Source organism: Lissotriton vulgaris, chromosome 2_1 (assembly GCF_964263255.1).
Source record: "Lissotriton vulgaris chromosome 2_1, aLisVul1.2, whole genome shotgun sequence".
Lineage (NCBI taxonomy): Eukaryota > Metazoa > Chordata > Amphibia > Caudata > Salamandridae > Lissotriton > Lissotriton vulgaris.
In genome coordinates this window covers 176,767,801-176,779,919 of record NC_141687.1, presented here as the reverse complement: position 1 = coordinate 176,779,919, position 12,119 = coordinate 176,767,801, and the positions used below count along the sequence as shown (strand labels likewise).

General features: G+C 44.8%; 1 protein-coding gene across 21 annotated transcripts in view; it reads right to left on the bottom strand.

Moving 5' to 3' along the window:
- LOC147729783 (uncharacterized) overlaps positions 1-12,119 on the bottom strand; it is a 373,027-nt gene that overhangs the window by 119,365 nt on the left and 241,543 nt on the right. For all 21 annotated transcript variants that reach the window (XM_086954663.1, XM_086954667.1, XM_086954668.1 and 18 more), the window contains 3 exons: positions 11,503-11,574; positions 10,985-11,014; positions 10,593-10,664 (listed from right to left, as the gene is read on the bottom strand). In XM_086954663.1, the coding sequence (XP_086810789.1) occupies positions 10,593-10,664; positions 10,985-11,014; positions 11,503-11,574 (174 nt within the window). The remainder of the gene's footprint in view (positions 1-10,592; positions 10,665-10,984; positions 11,015-11,502; positions 11,575-12,119) is intronic.

Below are 12,119 nucleotides of genomic sequence, written 5' to 3'. Positions count from 1 at the left end.
AAGGGTTCCACCATCTTGTTTTTGGTGGAATTAGGAACTCTGTGACAGGGTCATGCCCACTCCCCACATGAAGTGGTCCTGTAGGGGGTGTAGTGACCCCATAGATATGTAGCATAGCCCATTAGTTACTACCCTTAACTCCCCTTAACACCCCTAAATTTAGTATTTAGGTGGCTCCATGACATCAGGAACTCAGATTTGTCTGCCTGAAAGAAGGAGAAGGACAACGAAGAGCTGAAGACCTGTGGACCAGCAACGAACTTGGCAAAAAACCTACCTGGCTGCTGCTGTCCCGACAATCAGCAAGATCAACTCGTGCAGAAGCAGAACACCCTCCCCAAACCCTTAGAGCTCTTCCCAGCACTTCATCGACCCAGCAACATCTCTCTTAGAATGTAAGATCCACTTCCCTCCATCAGCTGCACCAACCACATCTGCCCAGTACAGCATTCTGTAAACCCACCCAGGGCCCACCTTGGTAGCAGCACCCCAGAAGAAAGAATTTGAGGCTCCCAGAGGTCAACCCCAACTCCCCAGCGAATACTGTGCTGCTAGACCCCACTCGAGCCCCCCTGGCCAATACCCGGGGTACTAGAGCCAGTTGCAAGCACCAAGGCTTGTTCATGTTCACTCGCAACACCACCACCACCAGAACATACCTGCACATCGAGGGTTTGTGATAGAGGCCACCTCCACACCGAGAGCGGCCCTGCTGTGTTTCTTTTCCCTCTTCTGCAGTTACATCAAGAACCATGAGAGCCTCTAACTCACTGACCCACCGGAAAAAACCCCTCTTCACCTGAGCTCCCCAATCTGGGCTCAAGTGAACCGACGGTGTCTCTGTGGTCCTGAGACCCTCAAGAGCTGAGACCCCGCTGGGTTTTGTCACACTGGTCCGCACTTGCAGCTTTTTTCTTACAGGCACTTTTCCTCATTGACTTTAGCGTGTAGGTTTGAGGCTACCACTGCGCACAGCATCACTGCCTCCAGACACCCAAGAGCAGGTAAACTTGAACTGCTGGTGCTTTCATGGACCTTGGGCCCTAATTTCCTTAAGTCCAGAAGAACAGTCTTGTAAGTCGTCTGTAAGTGCACATATGCAGTGAATGTTTCTCCCATAGGATAACATTACCACGTTCGAGGCTCATGCCTCAAATCTGACAGTTGTGACTGTTTTTCCTGAAAAAAATCTCTAAAGTCTCAAGTACTTACCCGATTACGATAATCTTGGTGTCTAAAACTGTATAACAATCTGTGTTGTTTTTCTAAAGTTTTCTTGAGTTTCTTCTTAAGTGTGTGCCTCATTTATTTACTCTGGGTGTACAACAAATGCTTAACACTACCCTCTGATAAGCCAAAAGTGCTCGCCAACACTAGCACAAAAAGAGCATTTGGGATTCATATTTTAAGCCCATTTAGCCAATGAGGGTCATCTGGACTTTCTACATAGTGTACCTCATTTTGGTGCACTACATAAAAAGTCAGCTCTCCATAGTGATGGTAAAGCAGGACGGGACGGAGGTACTCTTGATGGACACTGGCATAGTTGAAGGGATGATGCACATTGTTGCAGGTGGTGATCATAACATTTGGGCAAAGGTACTGGTGCTAAACAGAGGGAACATTTGTAATTTTGGAATTGGAATTTGACAAGGGTGGGTGATGGAATCAGAAATTAAATGAGGGGTAACAGTGGAGATAAGCAATTATAAAGCATGCAATGCAGGAATGAAACAAACAACGGATGAGGAGGTGATGTTGGAATTGAATGGGACCAGTGGAGCTGCACAGTGGCGAAGGAGTCATAGGAGAGTTGCACTGGCTTTATACATTGGTGCAAATAAGCAGTGGAGTAATTTGTGATGGTGAATTTAAAAACTGGCAGAGTTACTTATGTTGTAGTTGAGTGCCAGAGACATGGGATGTTAGCAGAATTATGCAATAGTATAGCTGAGAAATGGTGAAGGAGAATTTGAACAATGGTGACATGGTAAGGGTGTAGTTGAGTATTGAACTAGAAGGGATAGAGGAGTTTGGTACTAAATATGAAGTGATGTTGAAGATGAGCTTTGAGTGGAAATAGATGAAGAAATTGGGCATCAACAGAATGGTGATGTAGATACATTTTGCGGAGTGAGGCTGTTTATTTGGGTGCTGGCGAATAAAGGTTCACACATAAATGCATTCAGTGGATAGTAATACATCACTTAGGCCCAAACTATAAGTATGCCTCCAGTTCAGGACAAGTTGTCACAGCTTATACCGCCAAACGCCAAATGATTCTGAACTAATAGCCTTGTTTTTCAAGTGAAAATCAGGTTCCCCTCTGGATCTCCTCCCCCTTCAGAATGTCAGGCAATTATGGCAGATCCTAAGCCCTATCTATCAGGATCTTTTCACCACCTCACTTTGCTCTGGCGACATCTCCCACTACATGGAAAAGGGCAAACGTCATCTCCCTACTAAAGAAGCCTTGTATGGATCTTGAAATCCTTGCTAACTTTAGACCAATCTCTCTGCTTCTGGGGATCTTGAAGATCATTGAGAAGATTGCTAATATCCAACTGTCGGCCTACCTGAACACCTTCAATCTCCTCAACCCTTCACAGTCTGGCTTAAGGGCTCTCCACTGCACGGATACAGAGCACAAGGAAATAACAGACTCTATTAAATTTGACCTGGACGCCAGTCAAAATGCAGCCCTAATTTTGTTACATCGCTCCAAGAAGTTCGACACGATCTGCCATGAGATCCTATTGCAGCGTCTGGCAGCCACTGGGGTGGAATGTAATGCCCAGCCTGACTGAGTTCCTACCTGGAGCACAGAGAACAGGCAAAGTGGCTGAAACTGTTCAATTCCAAGGCAAAATGTCTCATGTGTTGAGTGCCTCCGGCTCGGCGCTGAGTCCCATGCTTTTTAATATATGTATGACATCACTAGCATACCTCATTGAATCATTTCGTACCCAAGTGGTGTCATATGTGATGATACCCAACTTCTGCTGATCCATGACAATAACATGAAAGAATCCAGGTCAAAATTGGCTGCATGGATGGTAGTAGCAATGGGATGGCTTAAGGCCAATTTGCTCCATTACAACTTGAAGAAACCATAGGCTTTATTGTTTGGTATCAACCCCCTGCCTGCTGGGTTGGGGTATGGCCGGCATGTTGCATCTCACCACCCTTCCCACAGAGGTGGCAAAGAATCTAGGAGTGCTCATTGACACGCTCCTTTCCTTCAAAGCCCCGATCACAGCAGTGGTTCAAACCTCCTGCTGGATTCTGAGGATGCCGAGAAAACTCCTCAACCTCCTGCCTTAGGATACTCAGAAAACAGTAATCCAGGCTTTAATCCTTTCCAGGTTGGATTACGCAAACATTCTGTACCTTCGGGCACCATATCTCTAATTCATCTACTACAGTTGGTACCGAATATGGCAATCCCTATCTTATTTAAGCTTCCAAAGCACCATCCATCTTACAATATTATAAGCAACTGCACTAGATTCCAGTTAAAAAAGAGGATCAGGTTTAACGCATTGACGGTGGCCCATGCCACCTCCTATTAGACCCGACACAAATACTTGTCCAATAGAATGGTGGAATACTGCCCCAAAAGAACCCCTATGTTCATAGTCAGTAAGGCTTCTAACCATTCCACTCACCAAACAAAACAAACGGAAAGATTCAGCCGGCTCGGTTCTTGCGGCCACATACTGAAATGAGCTCCCTGTTCCTATGAATTCTGGAGGCTTTTTGATTAGTTTATGTCTCGGGTGCACTGCCTGTTCATACGCACAAAGGTTTCAAAGTAATATTATTACAGGTGCAGATCGGCGAGTGGACAAACCTTAAACCACTCGGATTGAGTAGACAAAATTGCCACTTATCTAACTGACTGGGTTGCCGATGCACTCAAAACACAGTGATTAGATTGTTAAGTAACAATACAACAAAAACTTTAGCAACATAAATGACAGAAGTATTTCAACAGAACTCCAATGAAGGGTAACTCGTGGAGTCTTTATTGAAGTATACAGCCAGCCGACACGTGTTTCATCGCACTCGCGCCAGCCGGGCCCGTGACCGATGGTACTCGGTATGAGTGTATACAATGAAGGGTAAGATTCTCGATTCTGTAAATGTCAGTACTAACGCCGTTTCTTTGAGGCTCGGAGGTCACAATATTTAGTAGTTCCAATATTGTAGAAAACGTCGAACAGGGTGCTGTTCTATTAATTATTTTGATCTTCGTTTTTATGCCGAGTATAAAAACGAAGATCGAATAATTAATCGGTCATGGGGCCGGCTGGGTCGGAATTATCACCAGCTGAGCGACCTTCTGACTTTGACACAGCCATCTAGCCCTGAGGAATCGCGAGTGCGATGAAACACGTGTCGGCTGGCTGTATACTTCAATAAAGACTCCACGAGTTACCCTTCATTGGAGTTCTGTTGAAATACTTCTGTCATTTATGTTGCTAAAGTTTTTGTTGTATTGTTACTTAACAATCTAATCACTGTGTTTTGAGTGCATCGGCAACCCAGTCAGCTCCCTGTTCCTCTCAGATGCATCACAGAGAAAAAATCTTTCCGCAAGCTTTTGAAAACATCTGTTCAAGCTGTAAGGTATGGGACACTTCCTACTGGTCGCTTACCTCAGTGCCGGCACACTCTCGTAGTAACCTGTTGTGCTTTAAAAAAACACAATTTATTCTTTCATTTATTCATTCATTATGTTGGCTAGCACAAGGATGTTTGTCAGTTTCAGAATATTTAGAGCAGTTTTGTACATGTCCTTCATTCCAGTGCTATTTTTTAAATCATTTAACTTTCTATACGTTTTAGATGCACCCTGGTCTATTTGAACAGGTTTAAAAACTGAACTAATAAAGCTACATCAGACGACAGTGACAACACTCAGGCTATGCAGTAACTTTCAAAGAAATGCACGCCTTTATGTGCCACAGGGGCCCCAATCACAGAGGGCGGGGGTGAAATTAATGCTGCACCTGGGCAGTTGCAGGCCAGGAGCGCAGCGAACGCCCAGCGGGCGCGCCGAAGGTGCTGCAAGGGCAAGCATCTGTACTCCAAAGACTACCCTCTTAATCCTTCTATTGGCCCCAGATTGGTTAAATCAGGGTTCATAAAAATAAGAGACTCCCTTCCTCAACTTGATCAACTTCCGTCTATTACGGAAAACACCCAGAGACAGGACAATCCCGGGACATCTGAATTTACATTTATATATCCAAACACTCGCTCCCTGGCAAGACATAAACGAGATATATTCAACTTACTGGACCCAGCCAAACCAGATATTCTCTTACTAACCGAAACCTGGCTTTTCACAGGAGTACACCCCTGATATTTTGGCCACCCTTCCCAATAACTACTATATTCTCCAGGCTAATCGGCTGGCCGTTAAAATAGGGGGAGGGGTAGCTGACATAATTCACTATGACCTTAAATTTACCACGCTCACTACGCTAGACATCACCTCTGTGGACAATTTAGTTATCAAATTCGGCTCTGCTTTGGCTTGCTTAATTTGCGTACTGCTATAAAGGCACCCTCAGAACATGCCACTTTTCCCCCCAAACATAAGGTGACCAAATGGCCCACTTAATAACCAACCATGCTAAAACACCGTTGATCAGCAATTTTAATTATTGGGCAAATGATGTGACGGTCAGCCCACATTCAACAGAACTGACCGATCAACTCAACGGGTTGAATTGTACCCAACATGTGACATCCCCATCACATATAAAAGGACACACTCTCGATCAAATCTGGACATCTAATCTTACGGTGTCTGCATTGACAGTGTCTCCTTGCACTTGGTCTAATCATTTTCTTATGAAGTTCGTGAATAACACTATAACTACGTCCAAACCTCTCGCCTAGGAAGGGCTTATGGCTCGAGAATAGTACCACATTGATATAGCTTTCTGCAGCTCGCTGGCGAACATGGTACTCATCAACCAGCCATCTGTCAACCTAAGTGAGGAAAACATCACAGCTTGGTTAACAGGGTTGTATGTTGTTACAACGCATTCCGTTGCAATGCATGCCTTTTCCACGCATGCGTTACAACGGAATGCTTTTTCAATGCATAACCTTTACCACGAATATTCCTTTACCACGCATACAACAATTTTCGTTGTAAATGTATGCTTTGTAAGGGAATACTCTTGGTAAAGGTTATACCCCTTACGTGACTCCCCATCCCCAATCCTTCTTATTTTTACCCCTTCCCTTAACCCTTTTATTTATATATTTTTTATAATACTAAAACTCCCCTTACCTCTTCACGTGGTCTCCTCTCCATGTTCCGTGGTGACGTCCTATGTTGTTAAGAGGAACCGGAAGTTTCTTTCCGTTTCCTCTTAAACGACGCCGACTGCCTGTATTTCTCTACGTTGCTTCAGGTGAATTTTTATTTTTTGGGGGGAGACACCCCCCAAAAAATAAAAATTCACCTGCCCCTCCAAGCCCCCTTTTTTCCCTATGTTTTTTTTGGGGGGGGGGGGGAGACCACCCAAGCCCCCCTTTTCTAATTTGTCCCTTTACCACACATGCCTTTACTACGTATCTCGTAGTAAAGGCATGCGTGGTAAAGTCTTTCGTGGTAACCACGCATGCGTTGTAATGCATGCGTGGTTAAGCATTTCGTGGAAACGGCTGCGTTGTAGTGGCCGTTTCCCGGTTAACAGCAGCTAGCAATGAACATGCCCCCTTCAGGTTAATGCAAGCAGAGGGGTGCTATGAGGCCCATAGAAGGTTCTCAGAAGATTTAAAAGTTCAAAAATTAGCTCAGGGTCAAACTGAACGGAAGTGGAGACGGAACTACTCCCTCAACAAAAAAGACATCTACTTAGCTCAACACAAGCAATATAAAAAGTTCATCCAACATACTAAAGCTAATTACTTCTCCTCTAAGATCCTGAACTCTACCAATAAATCAAAATAAATATTTACAATTGTCACTGAGCTATCCAACCCCGACAAAGTTACAATAAAATTAGCCCCATCCCAGTTGCTCTGTAACTCCTTGAATACTTTCTTCATCAACAAAATCACTACGATTAAAGCCAGTATCCCCATCCGCCCTGTATAAGAGGCTTTATCATCACCCTCGAGAAATCCTTGCTCCCTGCATCAATTCCTGGAATCAGCAGAGAGGCCTTTTTGGAATTATTGATCAGAGTTAAATCTGGATCCCCTTCTGACAGCTGTCCCCATTACATTTTAAGAGATGCCTTCACTACATACCCTGACCCTGCCCTCTCTCTTCTGATCGGCTCAATAATACAGGGCTGCATTCCTCAAGCTTTTAAAAAAGCCATCATAGTTCCACTCATAAAACAAACTGGGGCAGACCCCCTGATCCCACAAAACTTTCATCCCATATCTCTGCCCCCCTTCGTGGCTAAGGTATTGAAATCTCAGTTGGCGACCTGCCTCTTATCATTCATTGAACAGTCTCAATTCCTTGATTCTCCACCACGCAGGTTTTTGCCCCTCTCATTCAACGGAGGTAGTAATGCTGACTGTGTTGGACAAACTAAGGAAGGAAGCAGATAAGGGCAGCTTTTCGTGCTCTTAGATTTATCCGCTGCCTTTGACACGGTCGACCACTGAATTCTGGTGGACCGAATCAGGGAGGAAGGACTCCAGGGTCCGGCTATTAGATTACATCCTTCTTGGAGGATCGCTCCCAGTCTGTCCACCTCTCCCACTTCACAGCGACATATGGTAATTCTGCTTGCGGAGTACCACATGGAACTTCACTATCCCTGCATCTGTTCAATCTGTACCTACTCGCTCAGATTCTATCCCTAAGAGAAAGAAATGTGAGCACGTTTAATTATGCCAATGACTTGCAACTAATTTTTACCATCAACAACACATACGATTCCATTCTCAATTTCCACTATGCTGCGCATACGTAACTGGATGTATAGTAAATAACGTAAAGCTAAACCCAGATAAAACTGAACTGATCCTGATAGGCGGTGTCCGGAACCTTTGGAGCCCAAATGTCTGGCTAATTGAGCTGGGCTCTCACCCAACTCCATCTTCTTCAGCTAAGAGCCTTGGGGTTACAATCAACTGCGATTTATCCATGAAGTCCCAAATTGTGACAGTAGTAGGAAAATCATCAGACTCCTCACTAGGGAAGCACTGGTTCAGGCTCTCTTATCTTTGGTCATCTTCCACATTGACTATGCCAATTCACTCTACTTTGGTCTGCTGTCATATTTAGCCAAAAGACTGCAACTGGTGCAGAATCAGGCCGCCAGACTGATCTTCCATCAGCCCACATGGCAACACACTACCCCCCTTATGAGGAAGCTACATTTGCTCCCCATAACACAACGCTGTGCTTTCAAAATCAAGTGTATCACTTTTAAATCTCTGCATGGAACCTGTCTGAAATTTGCTTTAAATCTTATCCAGAGATATAGACCTGCCCGCAATTTGCGCTCAGCCCACATGCACCTCCTGGTCACACTGCCCTACAAACGAAAGAAACTAGGCGGTGGTAGATTTGTGGTGTTGGCCCCTCACCTCTGGAATGCCCTCCCTCTTGACATAAGATCTTGTAGAGATCTTTGGACATTTGGGAGACTTCTTAAGACCTGGTTCTTTATCCAGGCATACAAATAAGCTACCAGGACCCAGGCTCCTCCTATTTTAGCACCAAGACACCGACCGGTGTACGTGCGCTCTACAAACATTTTTAACATACCATAACACAGAACACACTAGGATAAAATATCCATATCATGATGCACTTGTGTTGAATGGCATCTTATTAGCATGCCTAAAGGAAGGTGGATACAACCAGAGAAAGAACAACAGTGTTTGCCCTCTCAAACACCTTGTGAATAAACCATGCTCATTTTAGGGGCACTTTTGTATCCCTTAATGACATTACTCAAGCAGCTACCTAGCCGACTTTCACTTGAAAACCATTGAGTCATTTCAGCTGCGCACCATGATAATATTTGGCGTGACTGTCGCGTTTAAGAACCAGTCAGAAGACATCAGGAACAACCCAATCAAATCAACGGACAGGAGATCCCTTTGCTACCTGATATTTTGTATATGACTTAATTTCAAAGCTTGTCCAGGCTTTTGCACAATTAAAATGGAGCAGTAGCTTTACAAACTGTGGTCCCACCAGAATGGGGAATTATAGGGTGACTGAGCGCAGAACTACTGATAAACCTGGTAATTCCACTTTAGTTTTAGGTCGAGCATTGAGACCTGTTGTATTTTCTCATGTTGGCTTAAAGCCATCCCCCTGCTTTTGATTTGTTTGTTTCAGTGTCCTTAAAAAATCCTTGCTTGCTTGTGGTCAGCCCTTCCTCTTTGTTCCTCCTTCCCATCAGTTCCTCCCATGCAGCATCCTGGGACTTTTTTAGGGATAACACCCCTCAAGAGCCAGGCTTGCTTGAAACCAGTGGCATAGTGAGCAAGGGTCCCAGGTGTTACCCTAAAACCGCTCCCAGGAGGCTTGTTTCCGGTCAAGGGAAGACCTGGCTTGGTAGTTCGGGCTGGACTGTTCCCATAAGGAACAGGGTCAAGACTGATTTGGATATAGCTGGGTGTGAATTGGGGTGGCGAAGTGAGCTAAAGGGCGATGATGGATTCAACCCCGATCTGTGACTGAGGGTGAGTGTCTGAAAAGTTTCAGTGCTCCGTCCATCATTTCGATGTTTTTGATAGGTATACAAGTCCATGTCATTTGAAAGAAATCCGCCCCTGCCATATTACACTTCGGGCAGTTAGTGGGTCTTGAATAGTCAAATCAGTGTTGATCACTAGGGGGACATAGGCTCTGTGCAAAAGAGCTTGTGACAGTGGTTAGGCAAGACAAGACATATCCGTGCCGCACAAGCCAACCACACATTGTCTGTAAACTGGTGACCAAGGTCCGTTTCCCAATAGCCTTGCAGTTTCTGGTTGCGAATGAGCAACAATTCTATGCAAGTGTGGTACAGTCTAAAGACAAAGCGAAACCTTTTGTCACTTTTGACCACCAGTGTTATTGGCTGGCGCTAGTGGGTATGGCGGTACAGTAGAGAGAAGTGCGCTATGAAAAAGATGCATCACAAAGTGGTCCATGTAAGAGGAGGTGGCAAAGCGCACATCAGTGGCATGTGTCAGTGCATGCCTGTCAGGAAAAAGGTCGCCGAAGGTGCAGATTGCTTGACGCATCAGTGTGCCATTGACTAGGGTTTTGTGTGTGATGGGGAGCCAGGGCTTGTCCACTAAGACCAGCGAGGGCGAATAGAGTATAGACCCTTCAAGAAAACGCAAGAGTCTCCTCCATGCCCAGCAGGTGGTGGAGTAATCCCACATTTGTCAGTGGCGCCTGAGAGTTTTGGCTGAGAATTCCACCTCTGCCTCAGTAAGGATAACTCCAGCTGTGTTAACTTACCCGCTGCAGGTCCTCAACACTCATGAGGTCTTTCTGTTTTTCACTACAGTGGGAAACACACACCTCTTCTGCACAGACCACATCAGTCATATTCGAAACTCAGGACATTGCATGTAGTAATCATGATACTTACCTGGCAATTTGGGGGCTTTGATGGGATACCCAAGTGGAACTCCTGGCCGCTGACCCCCAAAACCTCCAGTTCCTGCAATAAATAAATATATGCTATGAAGCCTACATTGCCATCGTGCTATCAGCCAACTTTCTCACGTTTTCTCCATAAGGGCAACTAGACTCTGCCTTTCTTAGTAACAAAGACCATGCAACATGAGGAGGTGGAAACTACCACTGTGAAGGATCCCAAATGCTACCCAATTAGAGAGTTATGTCATTTCCCCAAACCATGTCTTGGAAAAAAGCATGCCATTTCAGGGCTTGATTCAAAAGATGGGCTTTAAATTTGGGCAGCTGCTAGTATCTTTTACCTGCATGGTGTGTGATGGTCGACAAAGGTACATAACTCACCTGGAATTCCACCAATGGCTCCTCCTGCACCTGAATAGAGACACCACGATTAAAGTAGGGTTCATGCAAGAGGGGTCAATTGTCATCTTTTCAATGCAATCCCTACTCTGTACACATCATTTATATCCTTATCTTTTTACTTAACCCACATCTCTTCCTTGTCTGCGGCGTTACGCTTTCTCCGACGAACATACCACACAACTCATTACAATGGACAAACTCACCCAGCTGAGCAACTACTGCCACAAATCCGAAGCCATACCCCACACTCATAAAATGTGCATGGTGTGGTGGCAATTCACTAGTGACAAATTTTGTACTTTGCAAATGCTAATTTAGAACAATAACTATCCATTTAGAGCCATACACGTCCCTTCTAAATTCTGTCTCCTCCCCACTCACTCTTTCTCTCCATAGCCAACTCCCTTGATATATCCTTCTAATGTCTGGTCCACCCTACGCGTCACTCGCCAGCTTCAGTACTCAATCTTGTGTTATCACCCAAAACCTTCACTTACCAGGCACTTTCTGCTTCACTCCTGTTCCTGTTGGGACTCCAGGCAGCACCCCGACACCAGGGTAGCGAACTCCTGAAACACAGGTCCAGAAAAGCAGTGCATGAGCTTCAGAGCCATAACACGTTTGACTCTTGCAAACCATCCTGATTTAGATTTGTTCTAAACAGACACTATTCTTGAAGCCGATTCTGGAAAAAGAATCGGAGAGCTCCTTGATTGTGGCACAGCTTTGAGAGAGTTGGGCTCTAGTACGAGACACTATTTCTTACGTCTCCAGGGAGAGCGTAGGGTGCACCGTATTATTGTATTTGGGGGGCATTTGACAATGTGAAGACATTTTAGAAGGTTTTTGGCCTAATGAGACTCCTTTTGTAGAGGTCTAATTATGTGTACTTGTTAGAAACTGCAATGGTTTCTTAGTATATAACCGATTTTGATGGCTCACGGGTCTTGTTTTTTTATGGAGATGCCAAAGAGACACTATGTTTTTATGTAGGGCACACATGTATGTCCTCTAATACACATGAATGGGTGGGGTGCCCAGATTTTGTAACTTGAATATGTTAGAAACTGACCAAATTCCAGAGTCCCTATCGTTTTGATGAGGTCACAAGTGT